The sequence below is a fragment of the Saimiri boliviensis genome, chromosome 2 (genome assembly GCF_048565385.1).
Source record: "Saimiri boliviensis isolate mSaiBol1 chromosome 2, mSaiBol1.pri, whole genome shotgun sequence".
NCBI classification, from domain to species: Eukaryota; Metazoa; Chordata; class Mammalia; order Primates; family Cebidae; genus Saimiri; species Saimiri boliviensis.
Genome location: NC_133450.1, coordinates 28,950,823 through 28,973,801, shown reverse-complemented (window position 1 = coordinate 28,973,801; position 22,979 = coordinate 28,950,823). Strand labels below are relative to the sequence as shown.

Here is a 22,979-nt window from a genome sequence, read left to right as displayed (position 1 = left end):
TGTTGAGATAGTCCAAAAAATTCCATTTCTCCCCTTTTACAATTCCTACGGATATTATTTATTATATGTCTGAAGGAATTGGTGTAATCTTACACTTCACCTTGAAAATACCTTTTCATTCTTCACAGCTTTGTTCTCAGTGGAATTTTTGGGTAGACTTGAGTTAGGTCTATCATTTAATTTGGGAGAAACTGTACCATTTTTCTTCTTTTCACTCAGGATCATGGTAAGCCTCCCCATTATTTCAAGTCTAATTTCATCCGACTCAGATATGATTCTTTATGACTCTGTAGTTTTCTGCATAAAGTCCCACATCTTTCTCATTAGAGTTTTTCCTAGTTGCTTTATGTTTTTGTTGTTGTTGGGATTGTTGCTATTGTGAATGGAACCTTTTTTTTTTTTTTTTTTTTTTCATTCAAAATGAACCCGTGGAGCGACAGGACCTCTACCACCCCTTTCGGCTGTGAGACTCTATGGTTTTTTCGTTCTATGAGAACATTCTACTCGCGCCTACATTATCTGCACCCAAAGGAAGATGGCAACCTCGCGTCGCCAAGCAAAGGGCTGCTCTATCTCGCCTTTGTTCTCGTCTCGGTGGTTACTGCGCAGGCGTAGTCACCCAAGTCGCGTCCCCGCCTTCCCGGTCGCGGGCCCACCTCGGGAGCGCCGGCGCACTGGCGCGCTCCGTTTACACGCTCCGGGGCCTGTAGGCGCCGCGAGTTCCGGCTGTCGCCGTCGTCGCCGCGGCTCCTGGAGGTCGGTTGCGACGAGTAACGGCGCCAGGACGAGCCCTGCGCCTTCTTTTTCGATATGTACCCGAACTGGGGCCGGTATGGCGGGAGCAGCCACTATCCGCCGCCGCCGGTCCCACCGCCGCCGCCGGTGGCGCTTCCTGAGGCCTCGCCGGGGCCGGGGTACTCGAGCTCGACGACTCCCGCGGCCCCCTCCTCCTCGGGCTTTATGAGCTTCCGCGAACAGCACTTGGCGCAGCTCCAGCAGCTGCAGCAGATGCATCAGAAGCAAATGCAGTGCGTGCTTCAGCCCCACCACCTTCCTCCGCCCCCCCTGCCGCCCCCGCCGGTGATGCCGGGGGGCGGCTACGGAGACTGGCAGCCGCCGCCGCCACCGATGCCCCCGCCACCTGGGCCGGCCCTCAGCTATCAGAAGCAGCAGCAGTACAAACACCAGATGCTCCACCATCAACGAGACGGGCCTCCTGGTTTGGTTCCAATGGAGCTGGAATCCCCCCCTGAATCTCCCCCTGTGCCGCCCGGGTCCTATATGCCCCCATCTCAGTCTTACATGCCCCCACCTCAGCCGCCACCCTCTTATTACCCCCCGTCCTCATCTCAGCCCTACATGCCTCCTGCTCAGCCGTCCCCTTCCCAGTCCCCACCTTCCCAATCCTACCTGCCGCCCACCCCTTCTTATTCATCATCCTCGTCTTCCTCGCAATCCTATTTGAGCCATTCCCAGTCCTACTTGCCCTCTTCTCAAGCATCTCCTTCCCGCCCCTCCCAGAGTCATTCTAAATCCCAACTACTAGCTCCACCACCACCGTCCGCCCCCTCTGGAAATAAGACAACTGTCCAGCAAGAGCCTTTGGAGAGTGGGGCCAAAAACAAGAGTGCTGAACAGCAGCAAGCCGCGCCTGAGCCAGATCCCTCTACGATGACTCCACAGGTAAGAAAGCATCTGCTTGAGCCGCATCTTTCACCTAGAGGGCCCTGAGTGAGCAGGCCTCAGGGCTTTAACCAGTGCTTAGTCTAATTCCAACACACAATGACTAGCTAACACTCCAAAGGATTCCATAAGAGTCAGAGGGCTGACAGCTCAGCTTTTTAATTAGCTAAATGTGGATTACTAAAAAAAAAAAAAAAAAACAGCGTTTGTAGTTGTGTATAGATCACATACAGTGGTGGCATGACTCAAAAGTTACTTCTCAGTGGTTTCTTTGACCATCCTCTTGGATTTTGTTGCTGTTGCAAATAGATTTTGTTGCAGAGGGTCTTGTTTTAAATTGTATTTTAAACTAAAATTTTCATTTCAGAGAAAGCATGAAAAGGCAGCTTCTCCAAAGGGCTGACACTTGAATGTTTGTAAACCTTACGACCAGTTAGCTTCTTTTAAAAATACTATTTAGGGGCCAGGGATAGCTGTCAGCTTCCTGAATTAAGTGGTTTTCAGAAAACGAGAGATGGAAATCTTGGCTTACCAAGAGCAGCCTAATTATGCTTACAGGTACATATACAATACATAGGTGAGTTTCCAGACTCCCCAGAGGATCCCTAGATCCTTTTGGGGTTCAGGTGATTCATTTTAGGAATTGACCCGTACATCCTTTTCTCATATTATTTAAAGATAGTTTTAAGATATGAGCAATTTTCTGCATTTCATTGTCATTACCATTCAGTCCAAAGAAACAGCCTTGGAATTTGGCCAACATGAAAAAAAGTTTGGTGATATCTTTTCGTGGGAGAACCAGCTATTCTTCTAAATTTCTGTTCGGAATGATGAGTCCCACAGAACAGACAAGGATTGACAGGGTGTCAGTAATAAATGAATTCTCCTTTGAGAGCGGGAAGGTCAAACTAAAGCAGAATAAATCAGTTGTTATGATTTCCTAAAGTAGACACTTTTAGCAATTACTAATTTACTTTAGATTCGTAAGGAAGAAAAAGAGAATCTTGTAATATAAACGCTCAGATTTACCTATAAAACATTTCCAAAAGATAGGGATGCAGTATTGTAATTTTATGGTGGTTTGGCATTAGAAATTAAGAACAGAAGCAAGTTGTTTTAAGAAATGATGCTTGGCACATCTTCTGGAGAAAACACTTGGGATGCCGCAGCAAAGTAGTATAATAGTGATTCTGTTGCCTTACATCAAATTTGTACCATCTGACCAGTTTATTTTCCCCAGATTGCTCTATTATAGACAGAATTTCTGTCCCCTTTCCCACCCCACTCTGAAGTATTTAGTGCTTTTGTTGTCAAACATTCTCAGAGTTAGTCTGAGCCAAAATAGGACATTTATATTCTCCTGTCTACTAGACTGTTTTCCTGACCTTACAGAGAGACAAATTTATTGTATTTTTGACTTTTTTTGGGAGGAGTGTGTGTGTCAGACCAGGCCTTACCATGAACAGTGCTTTTACTTTTCTGCCTTTGTACCCTTGTCTGTAATGAACTCAGTGTCTTGAATGTTCAGTGCCTGCAATTCTTTGGTGAGAGAAAGAGTGGTGGAAGATGAGGCTTGTGGTGCACGTAGGCCAGATCAAGAAGAGCCTTTCAGCCCGTGGCTTTACCTCTTTCTAGAATTCATCCCTTCTTCAACCCTCTGTTTCCCCTTGGAGTTGTATTGCTTTCAAGACATACCTTAAATATCAAGGTTTCCAGGAAGCTCTGCTTGCGCTCACCCATCTGGTTTGGTTGTTCTTCAGATTTTAAGTCCCTTGCAGACAGGAATTATCTTGGTTATCTTTTATCCCTGTAGCACCTAGGACAGTGCCTTGCAAATTGTAGGCTCTCCACAAAGATTTGTTGAATAAAATATGAGGGTTGTCATGTTCTGGACTTAGGATATGTTGGTTTATTAGATGATAAATATTTCTTCATGCCAGTGCCAGTCTCTGACAATCCTTCTACATATTGAGTATTCTTTGATTCATATTTTGTTTTTGGAATGTGTCATTCAAAATTTCTTATGGTGAAAAATTTTAAAAATACACAAAATAGAGAAAACAGTATGGTTTCCCAAATATACCCATCATTCAAATTCAACAGTTAACAAGATTTCGCCATGTTTACTTCACCTAGGTCTTGTGTGTGTGTGTGTGTGTGTTTGTAATATGAAGAGAGACAGAGACAGGGTCTTGCTCTGTCTGTCACCCAGGCTGGAGTGTAGTGGCATAGTCTCGGTTCACTGCAACCTCTGCCTCCCCAGGCTCAAGCCATCCCAGGTAGCTGGGACTATAGGTGCATGCCGCCATGTCCAGTTAATTTTTTTTTTTTTTTTTTTTTTGGGTAGAGATGAGGTTTTGCCATGTTGCCCAGGCTGGTCTTGAACTCCTGAGCTCAAACAGTCCACTGCCTTGACCTCCCAAAGTGCTGGGATTACGGGCATGAACCACCATACCTGGTTGCTGCTGAAATATTTTAAAGCAAATCTTAGGTCTTATGTCATTTTATCCCTACATTCTTAGTCAAGTACCTCTAAAAACCAAAAAACAAAAAAAAGGCCTTTTCTTAGAGAAACACATTGTTAACACCTAACAAAGTTAAGTTTCTTGGTATCATCTAATAGCTGATGAATTCAGATCTCCTTTATTCTTTCATCATACTAATGAAATTAAAAATAATTATTTGAGGCCAGGCACGGTGGCTCAAGCCTGTAATCCCAGCACTTTGGGAGGCCGAGGCGGGTGGATCACGAGGTCGAGAGATTGAGACCATCCTGGTCAACATGGTGAAACCCCGTCTCTACTAAAAATACAAAAAAATTAGCTGGGCGTGGTGGCGCGTGCCTGTAATCCCAGCTACTCAGGAGGCTGAGGCAGGAGAATTGCCTGAGCCCAGGAGGCGGAGGTTGCGGTGAGCCGAGATCGCGCCATTGCACTCCAGCCTGGGTAACAAGAGCGAAACTCCGTCTCAAAAAAAAAAATAATAATAATAATTATTATTATTATTTGATACCATCCATGTTAAAATACCCCAAATTGACTTGACAGTGTTGTTGTTTTCTGTCCTCACAGTCTTTTCCCAAACAATGTTTTGGTGGCGTGTTCAAATCAAACTCCAAACAGAATACTGAAAAAACTCTTGGTATAGGTAAGGGTTTCTCAGCTTCAGCACTATGGACACTTTGGGCAGGGTGAATTCTTTGTTGTAGAGGGGCTTGTCCTAAGCATTGTAGGATGTTTAGCAGCATCCCTAACCTCTACCTATTAGATGCCAGTGGCAGTCCCCAGTCCAACAACCAAAAATGTTTCCACATATTGCCAAATATCCCCTACGACAAAATTGCCCTCAGTTGAGAACCCCTGACCTAGGCCATTCCCTCCTATTTTATCTTTCTACCTCGTGCCATTGAACTTGATGAAAAATCTGTGTCAGTTGTCCTGTGGAATCTCTGACATTCTGTATTATCTGTTTTTTCACGGTGTCATTTGACTTGTTCTTCTGTCTTCCGTGGTTTTTTTTTTTTTTTTTTTTAATTAGAAGTTAACTCTGGAATCTTCATTTAAGTTCAGCTTTCTTTTGGTAAGTGTTGCATTCCATCATGAGGCACCCAGTGCCTGATTGTCCCACGGTTAGTAATGCCATTAGTCCCACTACCATAAAACTTTCTGTCAGTCTTGCATCTAATGTTTCAGTCTACTGGTTCATCCATTGAAGGTCTTTGGCTAAGTAAATTATTTAATTAGAGAGAGGCTGCAATCTGGTGATTTTTTTTTTCTGCCATTTCGTCCACATTTACTATATAGAATTCTGTAAAGAAAAACTTCTGCCACAGGTATTTGATCGAAAATATAGTTGGTATAGGAAGGACAAGATAAATACCTGATATTCTTCCATTTATTTTCTAGTTTTTCGGGTGAAGTGTTGATGATATAATGGAATGTGTCTTTTTTTAAATTTTTTTATTTTTTAAGAGAGTGAGTCTCGCTCTGTTGCTGGAGTGCACTGGTGAAATCTTGGCTCACTGCAACCTCCTGGGTTCAAGCAATTCTCCTGCCTCAGCCTCCCAAGTATATGGGATTACAGGTGCACACCACCATGCCTAGCTGATTCTTGTATTTTTAGCAGATGGAGTTTCACCATGTTGGCCAGGCTGGTCGCAAACTCCTGACCTCAAGTGATCCACCTGCTTTGGCCTCCCAAAGTGCTGGGATTACAGGCGTGAGCCATGTGCCCAGCCAGAATGTGTCTTTTTGAAGAATTAATTTTTCTATGTGTTTAAGGGACTGACTGATTTATTTAAAGCTGTTGGCTTTGATTAGTTTTTAGAGGTGTTATTTATTTAATGTTTAAGTATTTATTGACTAGCAACTATGTGCCAGGTGCCATGAGTACTATGCTTAATACTGGAGATGAAATGGTGAACAAGATAGATATGGTATCTGCCCTCATTGACTTCTTGTTCCAGTTGTGGGGGAGGGGAAAGACATTTAATAAGTAATTAAAAGGAGAACTGCAGGGTGATAGATGATTCTCCAAGGAACTGGCAAAGGCGAGTTGGTTTTTTTCTTCTTTTAAGTTACCACAGTATTCACAGTGCCATGCAGAGGGGTCTAGCACATAGGAGGTAGAGAACAAATGTGTTTTAAATAATTGAATATAGCTAGGAGCTCTAACCTAATTAAAGAGGGCTCCCTTTGTAAAGTAATATATAAGTGAAATCTAAAGAATCGGTAGGAGGACTGGGTGCTCCCACATGTAATCCCAGCTCCTTGGGATCATTTGAGGCCAGAAGTTCAAGGCCAGCCTGGGCAATAAAGTGAGACACCTCCTCTACAAAAAATTTTTAAAACTAGCCAGTGCCTGTAGTTCCAGCTACTTGGGGGTGGCTGAGGTGGGAGGATCATTTAAGCCCAGGAGTTCTTGTGCCACTGCACTCCAGCCTCGGCAACAGAGTGAGACTTAAAAAAAAAAAACTAGGCCAAGTATAGTGGCTCACGCTTATAATCTCAGCACTTTGGGAGGCAGAGGCAGGCAGATCACTTGAGGTCAGAAGTTCAAGACCAGCCTGACCAACATGGTGAAATCCTGTCTCTCCTAAAAATACAAAAAATTAGCTGGGTGTGGTGGCATATGCTTTTAATCTCAGCTACTTGGGAGGCTGAGGCAAGAGGATTACTTGAACCCAGGAAGTGGAGGTCGCAGTTAGCCAAGGTCAAGCCACTGCACTCTAGCCTGGGTGATGGAGTGAGGCTCCATCTCAGTTACGGAAAAAAAAAAAAAAAGTAGAAATTAATCAATTAACTAGAAGTTAGAGTACAAAGAACTAAGTAAGTTCAATAGGGCTCACTGAAAGTTTAGGGTGAGAATGGTAGGCATGAACTAGATCAGGGAAGGCCTGTAAGGACTTTATTCTAATGGCAGTAGGAAGCCATTGACAATTTTTATGTAGGTGAATGTGACAGATTGGCATTTTTGAAAGCTCACTCTGCTTGCAGTGTAGAGAGTAGAATGAAAAGAAGCAAGAGTGATTTAAAGAGAATAGTTACTGAGGTAGTCCAGGCAAGAGATAATAGTGGTTTGTACTTGATAGTGTTAGTGGAGATGGAGAGAAGTGGGAAAACTAGAGAGATATTTAGCTGCTAGAATCCACTTTGAGATTTGGTAGTAATGGAGAGGGAGGCATCAAGGATGATCTTAGGTTTCTAGGATGGGCTACAGGGTGGATGATCATCAAATTTACTGAAACAGAAAAACCTAAAGGAGGAGGAGGAAGAACATTTCTGGGGGTGAGGGGAAAATGATGAGTTAGGTTTCAGACATACTGAGTTTGGGGTTCTTGAAGCATAGGTTACAAATGGAGATGTCCAGTTGGAAGTTAGATATAGCTCTAGAGTCTAGATGTAAGATCTGGAAGACATAGATTTATAAGTCCTCAGCACAAAAATGGTATTTGAAGACACAGAAATGAATGAAGCCTCTCAAGGAATGTGTGTAGAGTAAGAACAGAGGTTAAAGAACATTAAGTCCAGCTCCACAGAATAGCAGTATCTAAGGGAACCAGTGAAAGAAAGGCCAAATAGGTATTCATATTAGGTTGATGCAAAAGTAATTGCATCAACCTAATATGCAATTAACATTTTTGTTATTACTTTTAATGCCAGAAAAGTGAAGGAACAGACTCTAGGAGGAGGGAGTTGTCAGCTCTGTCAAGAACTGCCGAGAGGTCAAGCAAGATAAAGACTGTGAGTTATCTTTTGCACCTACTGACATGTAGATTATTGTTGACCTTGGCAGGAGGAGTTTCATAGTGACTGAAGCCATATTGCATTGATTTGAGGAGTGATGGAAGGTGAGGAAATGGGGATGGTGAGTATAGACAACTCTTTCAAGAAGTTTGACTGGAGGAGAGAGAGAATGAGGGAAGGAGCTGGAGGAATAGATGAAGTAAATGAGCATTTAAAAAAAAAAAGATGGGGACTAAGCTTATCTGGTGACCCTGACTCCTACAGTAGAATGTGAGTCTTGAAAATATTTAAAAGAAGCCATTTTAAATAAATTTCTAGAATGGAAATCCAGTTCATTATTTTAGTAGGTGTCCTCCCTGCCCCCTGCTTTAGGATATAAGACATAGAACATTGTCTTACAGACATTTGTAATAACCTAGATAGGGAAGGTAATCTTCCTAAATTAGTCTTTAAAACATTATACACAAACACTCACCTCCTTTATATTTCTCCACTTGGAAAATCATTTAGTAGCTAGTTCATTACTATACTAGTAGCAAATGGTCAGTAATGCTTCCTGAGTAAATTACAATCAACATCTTCCTTTTTTTTTTTTTTTTTTTTTTGCCCATAGAGATGGGTTCTTGCCATGTTGCCCAGGCTGCTCTGAATTCCTGGGCTCAAGTGATAGTCTTGCCTCAGCCGCATCTTTCTTAGTAACAATATTTGTGACAAATAGTTTTACATTCTTTATGTTTCAAATCCCTTCATTCAATCTTGGTTTAAATGTGACCTATACTATGATTTCCCTCTACCTATGAAACCATATCCCATATTCAATGGAGTTATCTGATATAATGGAACATTCAGAAGAACTGGTGTCATCAGCAAGTTCAGGCACATTTTTTTCTTTCTAAAATAGAGATAATCACCCTTCTCTTAGGGTCCCGAGGACGTTTGTGAGTGATATCATTATTATTTATTTGTAGAGCTTCAAAAATGTGCTGAAGCTTATCCTAGGAGTGAATTAGATCTGGTTACTACTTACAGGGTTCATATTAAATAGAAATTGACCTGCAAGGCATACCATCAGTGAACAACAAGTACTTCAGCCCTTAACACGTTCTTAACCCTGGTCTGGATCTAAGACAAAGCATGAGAATAGGTGATAAAGCAGAGGCTGCTAAAGAATCTAGACCTGTACAGTTTTCATATCTGTAGCATTGGCCTAATTTGTGAAAGATAGTTTGCATCTTTGTGTCTTTTAATCATGTTTTCAAAGCAATTTTAAAAAAGGAAACTTTTAATTTCTACCTGAAAAAATAATGAGTTCATTAATTTTTTTAAAGCTGAAGGCTAAGTGTTCATGTTTTCAGTATTAAAATAATGGAAGAAAGTGGTTTAATACTACATTATTATTGACTTTCATGGTCAGTGTGCTTGTTTTTTACGTTGAATGCTGAAAGTACAGACACTCTTGAACTTATAGTGGGGTTACATTCCAATAAACCCATTGTAAGTTGAGGATAATATAAGTTGAACATTTAATACACCTAACTTACTGAATACCATAGCTTAGCCTAGCTATTAAATGTGCTCAGAAAGCTTACATTAGCCTACCGTTAGGCAAAGTCATCTGGCCACACAGTACACAGTAGAGCATTCATTGTTTTTGTTTTTGTTTTTTGTTTTGTTTTGTTTTGACATGGAGTCTTGATCTGTCACTTAGGCTAGAGTGCAGTGGTGCGATCTTGGCTCACTGCAACCTCCACCTCCTGGGTTCAAGCGATTCTCCCCTCTCAGCCTCCCAAGTAGCTAGGATTATAGGCACCCGCCAACATGCCCAGCTAATTTTTAAAATATTTTTGTAGAGACAGGTTTTCACCATGTTGGCAAGGCGGGTCCTGAACTCCTGACCTCAGGTGATCCGCCTTGGCCTCTTAAAGTGCTGGGATTACAGGCGTGAGCCATTGCACCCGGCTGAGTATTGGTCGTTTGCCCTCATGATGCATGACTGACCAGGAGCTGAGGCTCGCTGCTGCTCTCCAGCATCACAAGAGAGTATAATACCGAATATTTGAGCCTGTGAAAAGATCAAAATTCAAAATTTGTGGTATAGTTTTCACTGAATACATACCACTTTCACACCATCATAAAGTTGAAAAATTGTACATTGAACCATTAAGTCAGGGACCATCTGTCTGTGATATATACTGTATAATTATATACTGGGAGTGGATGACTATATGTATGATAGTTAAAAGCGAAAAATCCAATCATGGGTCAGACGTCAAGATAGAGATGGAATTTATTCTTCCCAATAGATTGGAACAAGTTTCATGTAGTAGAAATGAATGACCGAGAGGGGAAGGCTTTAGTTGATCAATAACCATTTATTGACATCCTACTGTGTGCTCTAGCACTGTGCTTGACTACCAGATAGGATATAAATAGAGTGGAAGGCAGCTGTCCCCTAAGAAAATTACATTCTTTGAGTTGAAAAGCAGGTAACAAATCAGTATGTTTGGTGAGAAAAAGGTATGTATTATGTATATTTAATGCTTCTGTTGACATAAAGAAAATTAGGGGAGGTTAAACTATAAAATATTAACAACGTAGAAAATCCTAGTTATTCAAAGATAATTGGATTAGAAAATGGCAAGTAAAGTGAATTCATTTAACACAGGAACCAAAAATCATTGTAAAACAGAAAACATTTGTTTGGGATCCAATCTGGAAAAACAAAGCTCAAAGTGATAAGGATAAGCAAATTTTATATTTGATGGAATTGTTATAAATGAAATGATAGCCAAGTTTTAGAGTGAATAAAGAATAAAGTGTAGATTGGATTTCTTTGCTATAATTTTTGTGAGAAAATTGTATGACATTATAGACCACCTTTTATTTTTTTTAGCCCCACCCAAATCTCATCTCGAATACCTTTTATTTCATATTTTGACATGTTGAAAAAATGTTTTAGAGATTTATCAGTTTTTGTAGGGACTGCTCTTCAACTTTTGGTATTCAGGCCATTCTCTTGTCGTTTCTACTGTACAGTACTGTTTGGTTGTTAACTGGTAACACTTCTCTCAGATTCTCAGCTGCCAGTAATAAGTTCCAATGTTCTCCAGCATCACTTTCTTTAAATACTCCATCCTTACAATTGTTGTAGAAACATATGCTTTTGTTAATCGTATAAGTATACGGGCAGTTAATTAATGAATATTTTAGTATTATGATAACTTTTGGTTTTCCTTATGTAACCTAAATATTCATCAGTGAATATTTTAGTGTTAGAACTTCTGGTTTTCTTTATGCAACCTTGTAACCATGGGAAAGTATATAATACTAGGATAATGACACTCCTGTAGTTTTTTTTCAAAGTGGTGAGATTTCTTTTATTGATTTTAATTAATTAGTTATTACTTACCTGTGTAGTCAGTTTTCTTTATTTGAGATATTTAAGTTCTATAAAATCACCCCAGACACTGAATTAGTGAATACTGAACCAGTGCTCCTCGGGGAAATAAAGCGTTAGGTTCCTGTTGAGTCTCTCATCGCATTTTCATCAACTGATGAACTCATAGCCTTGTTTATGTGTGTTTCTGTTTAAAGACACCTTCTTTAGTACATATTGTTGATTTATTAACATTGTACTCAGGCCCAGCGCAGTGGCTCATGCTTGTAATCCCAGCAGTTTTGGTGGTCGAGGCAGGTGGATCACCTGAGGTCAGGAGTTTGAGACCAGCCTGGCCATCCTGGTGAAACACCGTCTTCTTATAAAACAAAAACAAACAAACAAAAAAACAACATTGTACTCATGGCCAACAGCACTGTAGCACTTGCCTGAACAAAGCTGACCTAAGACAGATACTTTCTCTGTGAGGCATATGACAGCCTTCTTGCTCATGGGACAGTAGACAACACTTCAGCTCTATGCTTAGGGGTCATTTTAAATGGTGAAATCAACAAAAAAGCACAAAGTGTGGAAAATGTGGCACTAAATAGACTGAAAAGGGCATTTATTTATGGTATAGAGCTAGAACAAGAAGGTAGGCACCTCATCTCAGCTGGGATTGCACACATCAGGGAACTCATGTTTTTCACTGCTCTCCACATGTTTGTGAATGACTGGGAAAGCTCACTGAGTATGGATTTTGGGTTTAGAAATAAATTTTAGGTCGGGCGTGGTGGCTCATGCCTATAATCCCAGCACTTTGGGAGACCAAGGCAGATCACTTGAGTCCAGGAGTTTGAGACCAGCCTGGGCAACATGGTGAAACCCTGTCTCTACAAAAAATACAAGTTAGTTTGATGGTGGCATGTACCTGTGGTCCCAGTTACTTGGGAGGTTGAAGCGGGAGGATTGTTTGAGCACAGAAGTCAGAGGTGGCAGTGAGCTGAGATTGCACCACTGCACTCTAGCCTGGGTGACAGAGGGAGATGACCCTGTCTCAAAGAAAAAGAACAATTTTAGCAAGTAGGCAAAGTTGCAAATGCAGAATCCAAGAATAATGAGGATTGGCTGTATTTTCTAATTTTTTCACGTACTCAGGTTATTGTTATAATTTTTAAAAATGAACAAACTGAGCTTTTAGAAAATTAAATTACAATAAAATTTGGAAGATAAAGCTAAGGCTTTAAAAATAAATAGAAAGCGGCCAGGCGCGATGGCTCATGCCTGTAATCCTAGCACTTTGGGAAGCTGAGGTGGATGGATCACTTGAGGTCAGGAGTTCAAGACCAGCCTGGCCAACATGGTGAAACCCCAAAAAGAAAGCATTTTAAAACACAGTATATTGGTTGGGTGAGGTGGCTCACATCTGTAATACCAACACTCTGAGAGGCCAAGGTGGGTGGATCACCTTAGGTCATGAGTTCAAGGCCAGCCTGGCCAATATAGTGAAACCCCATTTCTACTAAAAATACAAAAATTAGCTGGACATGGTGGCAGGTGCCTGTAATCCCAGCTACTTGGGAGGCTGAGTCAGGATAATCACTTGAACTCAGGAGGCAGAGGTTGCAGTGAGCCAAGATTGCGCCTTCTGACTCCAGCCTAGGTGATGGAGCAAGATTCCATCTCGAATAATAATAATACAATATATTCTCTTATATGTGTGTACATCTGAGTATGGGTAGACTAATGCTGTAATAGGTGTTTAAAAGAGGAAGGAGTCTGGGCATAGTAGCTCACACTTGTAATCCCAGCACTTTGAGAGGCTGAGGTGAGAGGATTGCTTGAGCCCAGGAGTTTGAGACCAGCCTGGGCAACATAGTAAGACCTTGTGTCTATAAAACAAAAATATTAGCTGGGTGTCATGGTGCACACCTACAAATCTTGCTGCTGAGGAGGCTGAGGTAGGAGGATTACTTGAGCCTGGGAAGTTGAGGTTTTAGTGAGCCATGTTCAGGCCACTGGGCTCTATCCTGGGTGAGAGAACGAGAGGCAGTCTCCAAAAAAAAAAAAAAAAAAAAGAAAGAAAAGAGGGAGGCGCACTGGAGGAGAAAAAGAGAAGGCAGAGAAGAGAGGTGGGACTGTTTGGTTATATTCATTAATTATAAGACTCCTGTCAATAAATTTGAACAACTGAAGCCAGGTTAAAAATAAGTAGCTGTGAATACTGAAGGGATTTATCCAAAAGATGGCTCTCACCTCCAAAAGCACATGTTTTAATAAAGCACAGAAGCATGTTGAATTAAAATATATGGTTTAATTTAAATGTACAGATTTGGGGGAGAAACTGAAATTTTTCTGTAGCCGTGTTTAAGATCTTGTTAAGATCTTATTTGCCTTTCTCAGTCTAACTTTGCCTTTTCTTACATATAGTCACATGAATGCAGACATAAAGATAGCTCCCTGTCGGCTGGGCACGGTGGCTCACACCTGTAATCCCAGAACTTTGGGAGGCCAAGGCAGGCAGATCACCTGAGGTCAGTGTTCGAGACCAGTCTGACCAACATGGAGAAACCCTATCTCTACTAAAAATACATAATTAGCCAGGTGTTGTAGCACATGCCTATAATCCCAGCTACTTGGGAGGCTGAGGCAGGAGAATCACTTAAACCCAGGAGGCAGAGGTTGCGTTGAGTTGAGATCACACCATTGCACTCTAGCCTGGGCAACAGGAGCAAAACTCTGTCTCAAAACAAACAAAAAGATAGCTCCCTGTTAACACCAAGTTGCAGAGACACATGATTGTCAATTAAAATTCTTAAAAATCATTTCTGTTGTAGGAACAGCAGCAGTATTGGTATCGACAGCACTTGCTTAGTTTGCAGCAGAGGACAAAAGTTCATTTGCCAGGACACAAAAAGGGTCCTGTGGTAGCAAAGGATACACCAGAGCCGGTAAAAGAAGAAGCTTCAGTACCTGCCACCAGTCAAGTTCCAGAAACTCCTTCTTCTGAGGAGCCCCCATTGCCACCTCCAAACGAGGAAGTGCCACCTCCTCTCCCACCTGAGGAACCCCAGGTAACCATATAATCTGTTTAGTGTTTATTAAATTATTTAGCTTTTTTCCTGATTCATTTTTGTATACTTTTATCATAAATGGATATATATTTTTGTTTTTTTAAGTACCTATAAAATTGCATTTGTGAAAAAATCAAATATCTGTTGTATCAGGTTTATTTATTTATTTTTTTGAGACAAGAGTCTTGCTCTGTTGCCCAGGCTGGAATGCAATGGCACAATCTTGGCTTACTGCAACATCTGCCTCCCAAGTTCAGGCAATCTCCTGCCTCAGCCTCCTGAGTAGCTGGGATGATAGGCACATACCACTATGACTGGCTAATTTTTGTATTTTTTAGTAGAGACAGGGTTTTACCATGTTGGCCAGGCTGGTTTTGAGCTCCTGACCTCAAGTGATCTGCTCGCTTCGGCCTCCCAAAGTGCTGGGATTACAGGCATGAGCCACTGTGCCTGGCCTGTCGTATCAAGTTTAGAAAAGGAATTTTTTTCCTGGGTTAAGTGAGTGAAGAATTGGATACTTTTCTGAATTGAGTGCCTCTAAGCACTAAAGGGAGATACCAGCATATATTCATAGTGACAGCACAGGGCTTGAGCTTTTAGAGTCAAGCTGCCCAGGCTATAGTCCAGGTACTGCCACTTGTTAACCATTTTGTGCTTCATTTTACTCCTCTTCAAAGTCAGTATATTCAATAGTAGCTATCACATAGAGGTATTGAAGCATTAAATGTGATTATCTTTGTCACTCGGCATAATGACTGGCACATGGGAGGTTCTCGTATTAGTCCAAAGGTCGTTGTTCTCCCAAGAGCCTCATGAAAGCTTTGTCAAGCTGTAATGATTATATTGTAGTTCATTGATGAAAAGTGACAGAAAAAGAAAGGGATTTCTCACAGAGTGAAAAGGTCTGTAACTTAAGATTCTCTTTTTTTTGTTTTTTGTTTTAGACAGGGTCTCACTCTGTTGCCCAGGCTGAAGTACAGTGGTGTGAACTCAGCTCACTGTAGCCTCAGCCTCCTGGGCTCAAGTGATCCTCTCCCGCCTCAGCCTCCCAAGTAGCTGGGACTTCCTTCTTTTCTCCTTTCCTCCTTTCCTCCCTTCCTCTCCCTCACTTTCCTTTTTTTTTTTTTTTTTTGAGATGGAGTCTCACTCTGTCACCCAGGCTGGAGTACGGTGTGGTGACACGATTTTGGCTTACTGCAAACTCCACCTCCCAGGTTCAAGTGATTCTCCTGCTTTAGCCTCCCAAGTAGCTGAGATTACAGGTGCCCGCCACCAGGCCCAGCTAATTTTTGTATTTTTAGTAGAGACAGGGTTTCACCATTTTGGCCAGGCTGGTCTGGAACTTCTGACTTCAAGTGAGCCGCCTGTCTCAGCCTCCCAAAGTTCTGGAATTACAAGTGTGAGCCATGGTGTCTGGCCTGGGACGACTTTCTACTGGAAAAGTTGTTGTCCTATTTAGGAATAATAAGATTATTATTTCAGAGAAGACTATGGAATTTATAAACTCCTTTTTATTAGTAGCCATAATAGTAAAAATAGAGCTTTGTGTTTTATCTAAAGATAGAATGGCTTTTCTCAATCCAAAAAGAACTAAAGATACTGTGTTTGACAATTGGATGTTTCTGAGTTGTAGGGATATATTTTTTTTAATGTATTTTTGGTTGCTGTTTTATGACTTACCTAAAAATGTGTCCTCTTTTATCTTTAGTCTGAGGACCCAGAAGAAGATGCCAGGTTAAAGCAGTTGCAGGCTGCAGCAGCACACTGGCAGCAGCACCAGCAACATCGAGTTGGCTTCCAGTATCAGGGAATAATGCAGAAGCACACTCAGTTACAGCAGATTCTACAACAGTATCAGCAGATTATACAGCCCCCACCGCATATACAGGCAAGTGCTTCCATAGCCCACAAATAGGAAGTTACCCTAAGACATTGAAAGGATTTATTATTATTGAAAGATTTAAGTGTGAAAAACGAAAAGATGTCAACTGTTGACAATGTTGTTTCCCAAGGAGGAGGGGTGTGCCCAAATAGTTACATTACCTGGGGGATTGGGGGGGGGTGGGTTATAGTAGAGTTTCCTGATCATGTCAACCCAGGCCAGATGTTAGCCTACTATTGCTAAGGGTAAGAGCCTGGGATGTTTACCATTTAGCTACACGTTAACCTGTATTTTGTTTACAAACTACTACAGTAACAGATAAGCAAAAAGACCAAAAAACAACCATCACAAAAAACCTAAGCAAATATACCATAAAAGATGAAGTGACTTAGATACTTGCCTGTCTTGTATCTTTGAGGTATAATGTGTCTGTATATCTATAATAATAGATAATTTTTCAAGCTCTTGAAATTATCCATATTAATATTAAAAACTTGACTGCTAAGATAAATATTTGCTTTAGTATTTGGTTGGTTTTTCCAACTCTATGGTAAGTTTTCTAAGCCAAAGGAAGAAGAATGATCCTCACTCAAAGAACTTAACAAGCTTATTCTTAGCCTTCCAAAGTCTTTAGTGTTCTAATTTCCTAAAGCGTCAAATGCCCTTGATTCATTAATATTTCAACCTATGATTAATTCTTTTATATGAATGTTTTGAAATAGTTTTTATCCCTTTATTTGTAGACCATGTCTGTAGATGTGCAGCTGCGGCATTATGAGATGCAGCAGCAACAGTTTCAACATCTTTACCAAGAATGGGAGCGAGAGTTTCAGCTATGGGAGGAACAACTCCATTCCTATCCTCATAAAGATCAGCTGCAGGAGTATGAGAAGCAGTGGAAAACATGGCAGGGACATATGAAAGCCACTCAGAGTTATCTCCAGGAGAAAGTCAATTCATTTCAGAACATGAAGAACCAGTATATGGGGAACATGTCAATGCCACCTCCTTTTGTTCCATATTCTCAGATGCCTCCACCTCTACCTACAATGCCCCCTCCTGTGTTGCCTCCATCATTGCCACCACCAGTGATGCCCCCTGCCCTCCCTGCTACAGTGCCACCACCTGGCATGCCCCCTCCTGTTATGCCACCTTCTCTACCAACCTCTGTCCCCCCACCAGGGATGCCTCCCTCTCTCTCTTCTGCAGGGCCACCACCAGTTCTCCCCCCACCTTCCCTCTCTTCTGCAGGGCCACCACCAGTTCTTCCCCCACCATCTCTCTCTTCAACAGCACCTCCACCTGTCATGCCCCTTCCACCATTGTCTTCAGCCACACCTCCTCCGGGAATACCTCCTCCTGGAGTTCCACAAGGGATACCTCCTCAGTTAACAGCAGCCCCAGTTCCACCAGCCTCCAGTTCACAGAGCTCACAAGTTCCAGAGAAACCTAGACCAGCACTGCTTCCTACTCCTGTGTCTTTTGGTTCCGCCCCACCCACAACTTACCATCCTCCATTGCAATCATCTGTTGGTCCATCAGAACAAGTGAATTCAAAAGCTCCTTTGAGCAAGTCTACTCTGCCATACAGTTCGTTCTCATCTGATCAAGGACTTGGGGAGTCTTCAGCTGCCCCATCTCAGCCAGTCACTGCAGTCAAGGACATGCCAGTGAGGTCAGGTGGCCTGCTTCCAGATCCTCCTAGAAGTAGTTACTTGGAAAGTCCAAGAGGCCCAAGGTAGGCCTGCTTTTTTTTTCCTCTCTCTTTTTTTTTGGTTTGGCTATTTTGTTGACTTAGGTTGTATAGTTCATGATGATATTAAAAACTTCATTTATACAATTTTTATGCTGTCTTTGTACTTATATTGTCTGCTTGTTAGACATCACATATGTAATCTAGGAAAGGTTAACATTTCCCCCATTTCTTTGATGTCTCTGCTTTTGTCCTATATGTAGAGATTACAGTACAGAATGAATGTAGTATTGTGGAATAATGCTTATCATTTTGTATTGACTTAGCTTCAGAAATAATATTTATTAAACTTATCTTTTTTTGCTTTTTCATTTATTTGACAAATAATTGAATTGGCAATTGCCATTTGTTAGATAATTTGTTAATTGTTAGAGATAAAGATGAATAAGCCAATATTCTTCTGGCTTGAGGCAATGAAATTTAGTGTAAGGTAAATAGGACGTTTATCCATTCAGCAAATATTTAAGTTCCTGCTGTGCTTAGAGCAGTGAATGTAACAGAACTCATAAAATTCCTGACCCCATAGAGCTTACTTACATCCTTTATATTTTCTCCAGTTAAGGTGATACTTCTGTTTTTTTGTTTTTGTTTTTGTTTTTGAGACGGAGTTTCACTCTTGTTACCCAGGCTGGAGTGCAATGGCGCGATCTCGGCTCACCGCAACCTCCGCCTCCTGGGTTCAGGCAATTCTCCTGCCTCAGCCTCCTGAGTAGCTGGGATTACAGGCACGCGCCACAATGCCCAGCTAATTTTTTGTATTTTTAGTAGAGACGGGGTTTCACCATGTTGACCAGGAAGGTCTCAATCTCTTGACCTCATGATCCACCCACCTCGGCCTCCCAAAGTACTGGGATTACAGGCGTGAGCCACCGTGCCTGGCCCTACTTCTGTTTTGTCTGAACCACATATTTAGAAAGAAAATAATAATGGTGTGTAAGTTTTTTCTCTTTACCTTTTAAAAACTTATTTTTTCTAAGTTTATAAAAACAGACTTTTCTCCCCAAGTTGACCTAAGTGATAACTTTTCTATGGAAATAATAATTATTTTTTGAGACAGGGTCTTGCTTTTTCACTCAGACCGGTGTGCACTGACGCAATTATGGTTCAGTGCAGCCTCAGCCTCCTGGGCTCAAGCAGTCCTCTCATCTCAGCCTCCTGGGTAGCTGGGACCAGAGGTGCGCGCCACCGCATCTGGCCAATTTTTAAAAAATACTTCGTAGAGATGGGGATCTTCCTGTGTTGACCATGCAGGTCTTGAACCTCTGAGCTCAAGCGATTTTTCTGCCTTGGCCTCTCTGCCTGCCTCGGTCTCCCAAAGTACTGGGATTACAGGTGTGAACCACCACACTCAATCAGAAAAATACTTTAATCAGTTTTTTTCTGAATTGGGAATTGTACTAGAAGTGCATACTCCTTATACAAAATTCAAATATTACAGAAAAGTGCAGGGAAAAAAAGTGAAAGTCACCTAATTCCACCATCTGGAAAGAATCATTTTTAAAATATATGCTATAAAAATGGGATCATACTGAGTAGATTATTTTGTGACTTAATTTTCCACCAATCTGTGTATTGCTTAGATTTCCATCTCATTATCAATGGATCTATATCATCATTTTTTTCAACCTCATTTTAGCATTTGAAAACAAAATATATCTTTTTTTCCCCCAAGCTTATAGTTCTGAAAGCAGTATGGCACAAAACTCCATCCATAATCAAAGTTAAGAGAAAGGGGCAATTAGCATGAATTCTACTGTATACCAAGAAGCCTTGCTAGAGACTTAACACACATTATTATCTCATGGGAGTCTTCATAATACCCTGTGAAATATGCAGATTATTCTGTATTTACCCTTAACAAACTAGCACTGAGAGGATTGGGTAACTTGCTCGGTCAGGATCGCGTAGCTGAGTAAGTAGAACCCCAGTCCAGGTACAATTGAGTCCAGAGGGTCCCCAAAGCAAAAGCACTATTTAAGCACTGTTTACTGCCATGATTCAAGCCCATACTGTCAGTGCTTACAGATACGTTTGTAGTTTTAATTTATTTGGCATGTGTGTCATCTTGATTTGAATTTGTACTTATCTCCTGGAATGAGTATTGCCGTTTATATCTGGTGACTAATTTGCTATCAGAGAAGTACATTCTTAACACCTCATGAAACATACATTTTCTGCTCTCATGATTTCTGTCATGTTAATATTTTCTCTCTTTGCCTGCTAAATCTTGGCTGTGTGAATTTAGGACCTAATTTAAGTTTTTTCTTCAGAAGAAAATAACTTCCAAAGTTAATAATCCAATGCTTGGAGGATATTAGCAATTATCTAATATTATATTCCTCTACAGCAGTGCACATTTGTGTTGCATTTCAGTTTGTCACAGTGGGTCTTGTACATACCATCTTTTTTATTCCTCTTAGTGATCTCAGGAGGTAAATAAATACATAGGAAAAGCTGAGATTCAGAGAGGTTGTAAATAAATTGCCTCATATAACATAGCTAGTAAATGGTTGAGATGGGATTAGAATCTAAGGACTTCTGATCCACTTTAAGTCCATCGTACTTTTTGTGATGAGCAGTGATATGCTTAACATTGGCACTGTGATAAGGAACACTGCCATATAAGGTATTGATTCTAGAAAGTTTGCTTTTTACATTGAACCCAAATGTGATTCTTTAACTGTTATCTGTTGATTTCTAGATTTGCCTCTGGAGCAACACAGAATGAATTATCCTATCCCTCTTCTACAGCATGTCACTATAGTTATTTAAAAACTGTTACCCTTATGTCTTCCTCACCTTGCCTTACCTAGTCTGCTCTGCCAGTCACAACTCAAATTCTTTTTGTTTTAACACTGGTTCTAACTTCCTCCTGCTGTACTGCTCACTGTCCTTTGAAGGGCCTTTGGTTTGTTAGTCTCCTTCAGAATGGACACTGCAGATGCAGAGGAGCATAGGCCTAGTACCAACTTCACTATAAATAGTGTGCTTATATTACATAGCTTAACAAATTGCTTTTTTGTTTGTTTTTTTCAGCACTCACAGTGTTGACTCTTGTTGAGCTTAACATCAATTTAGCTTCCCAGATCTTTTCACATTAACTTTTAAGCCAAATCTCTCTTATCCTGAACTTTTGTGGTTGGTTTTTTTGTTTTTGTTTTTCTTGTTTCTTTTTCTAAGACTTTATATTTATCTTTAGATTTTTTTTTTTCTAGTTAGGTTTGCGCCATCATTTCAGTCTGCTGAAATCTTGGTGGATGATTTTCTTGTTTTAGGTATGTGATATCTTTCTTCATCATTTTCATCTTCAGCTTTGATAAGGATGGCTTTTTAATCCTTAAATTAGATCCTGCTTGCATTGTCCACCTTGTTTTGAAAACCTTTCCCCAGACTAGCTTATGTCATTGCCACTTCTGTCACCCCTCTGTTTCTTTTGCTCGCTTAGCCCTTATATAGTTTGGGAGTGTTACCCAGACATAGTTCTTTTTCTCCTGTGTAACTAGGTAAAAAAAATTGGTGGGAAGCTGGTTAGTGAGTGAACAGGACAGATAAGAATAATCTATACTATTAAAGTCACCTGTAAACTACCTTTATTCCTAATTCAGATTTTGCTATCAATATATAACTGATGTGGTAAGCCACTTTAAAAAAAAAATAATCAAAGCTGGTTAGAAAAACAAGAATTTAGAACACAGCTAAACAACTTTACCAGTAACATGCTATTAAAATAAAGTACTGTAAATGGCTTTGAGTTTTCGCAAAATCCAGATTTAGGCTGCTTTCTTATAACAAGAGTTCTAAAAAGTCACATGACAAAACTGCATTACATGTAAATAGCATGTCACATCGTTGAGCATCTAGGGGAGCTATTTTGACACTATGTGTATCATTGGGTTCATTCAGTCTTCCAGAAGACTACTGTTCCTCTGGTGAACTGTCATATCAGTGGATGTTGGTTTTCCAGAACATTTTATTTTTCGTAAATAATGAAACTTACTGAAAGATAACAGAGAAGTGCACAATTTTAAATGTACAGCTTAGTGAATTTTCACAAAATAAAGACACACATGATATCACTACTAGATCAAGAAATAGGAATTACTAGTGCCCAAGAAATTCCCCTTGTTCCCCTCAGTTATTTTCTAATACCCCAAAGATAACTGCTGTACTGAGCCATAGATTAGTTTTGCCAATTTTTGCACTTTCTGTGAGTGAAATAATATTGTATGTACTTGTGAGTTGGGCGTCTTTCACTTCACATTGTGTTATTATGAGAGTCATCCATGTTGTGTGTAGTAGTAGTTTATTTATTCTCATTCCTGTACAATTGTTCATTGCATGAATATACCACAGTCTGTTTATCCATTTTAATATTAGTGGTCATTGAAGCTTTTTGGTTATTATGAAAAGTACTGCTATGTGTCTTTTGATGCTGTATGTGTCCCTTTAGATGTATGTGTGTTTGTGTGTGTTTAATTTTGTTTAGATATCTACTAAGGATTGGAATTTCTTGAATATAGAGCATATACATGTTCTGTGTTAATGAGTATTGTTAAACATTTTTCCAAAGTGGTTGTTTCAGCTTATACTCTGACCAGCAATGTTTCAGTGTTGTTGCATCCTTATCAACCTTGGTATTGTTAAACTTTTAAGGTTTAGCAATCCTAGTGGATGTATAGTGGTATCATGATAACGGATTTAATTTACATTTCTCGGATGACTAACAAGGTTTCACTTCTTTTCATTTGATTATTGTTAATTTGGATTTCCTGTCTTATGAAATGCTGATTCAAGCCTTTTTTCCATTTTTTTGACTGGTTTTTATGTCTTACTGATTTTGTAGGAGTTCTTTATTCTACAGTTCTTTTTTTTTTTTTTTGAGACGGAGTTTCACTCTTGTTACCCAGGCTGGAGTGCAATGGCGTGATCTTGGCTCACCGCAACCTCCGCCTCCTGGGTTCAGGCA

The 22,979-nt window shown here is 40.6% G+C and overlaps 1 protein-coding gene across 3 annotated transcripts in view; it reads left to right on the top strand.

The window, feature by feature from the left end:
- The first annotated feature begins 636 nt into the window (after positions 1-636).
- Positions 637-22,979, top strand: part of YLPM1 (YLP motif containing 1) — an 84,076-nt gene continuing 61,733 nt past the window's right edge. For 2 of the 3 annotated variants that reach the window (XM_074392973.1, XM_010335290.3), the window contains exons 1-4: positions 638-1,683; positions 14,142-14,378; positions 16,087-16,266; positions 17,004-17,998. In XM_074392973.1, the coding sequence (XP_074249074.1) occupies positions 811-1,683; positions 14,142-14,378; positions 16,087-16,266; positions 17,004-17,998 (2,285 nt within the window). In that variant the 5' untranslated portion in view covers positions 638-810. Of the gene's footprint in view, positions 1,684-14,141; positions 14,379-16,086; positions 16,267-17,003; positions 17,999-22,979 lie in introns of all 3 variants that reach the window. The other variant, XM_039468874.2, reaches the window with a different exon arrangement.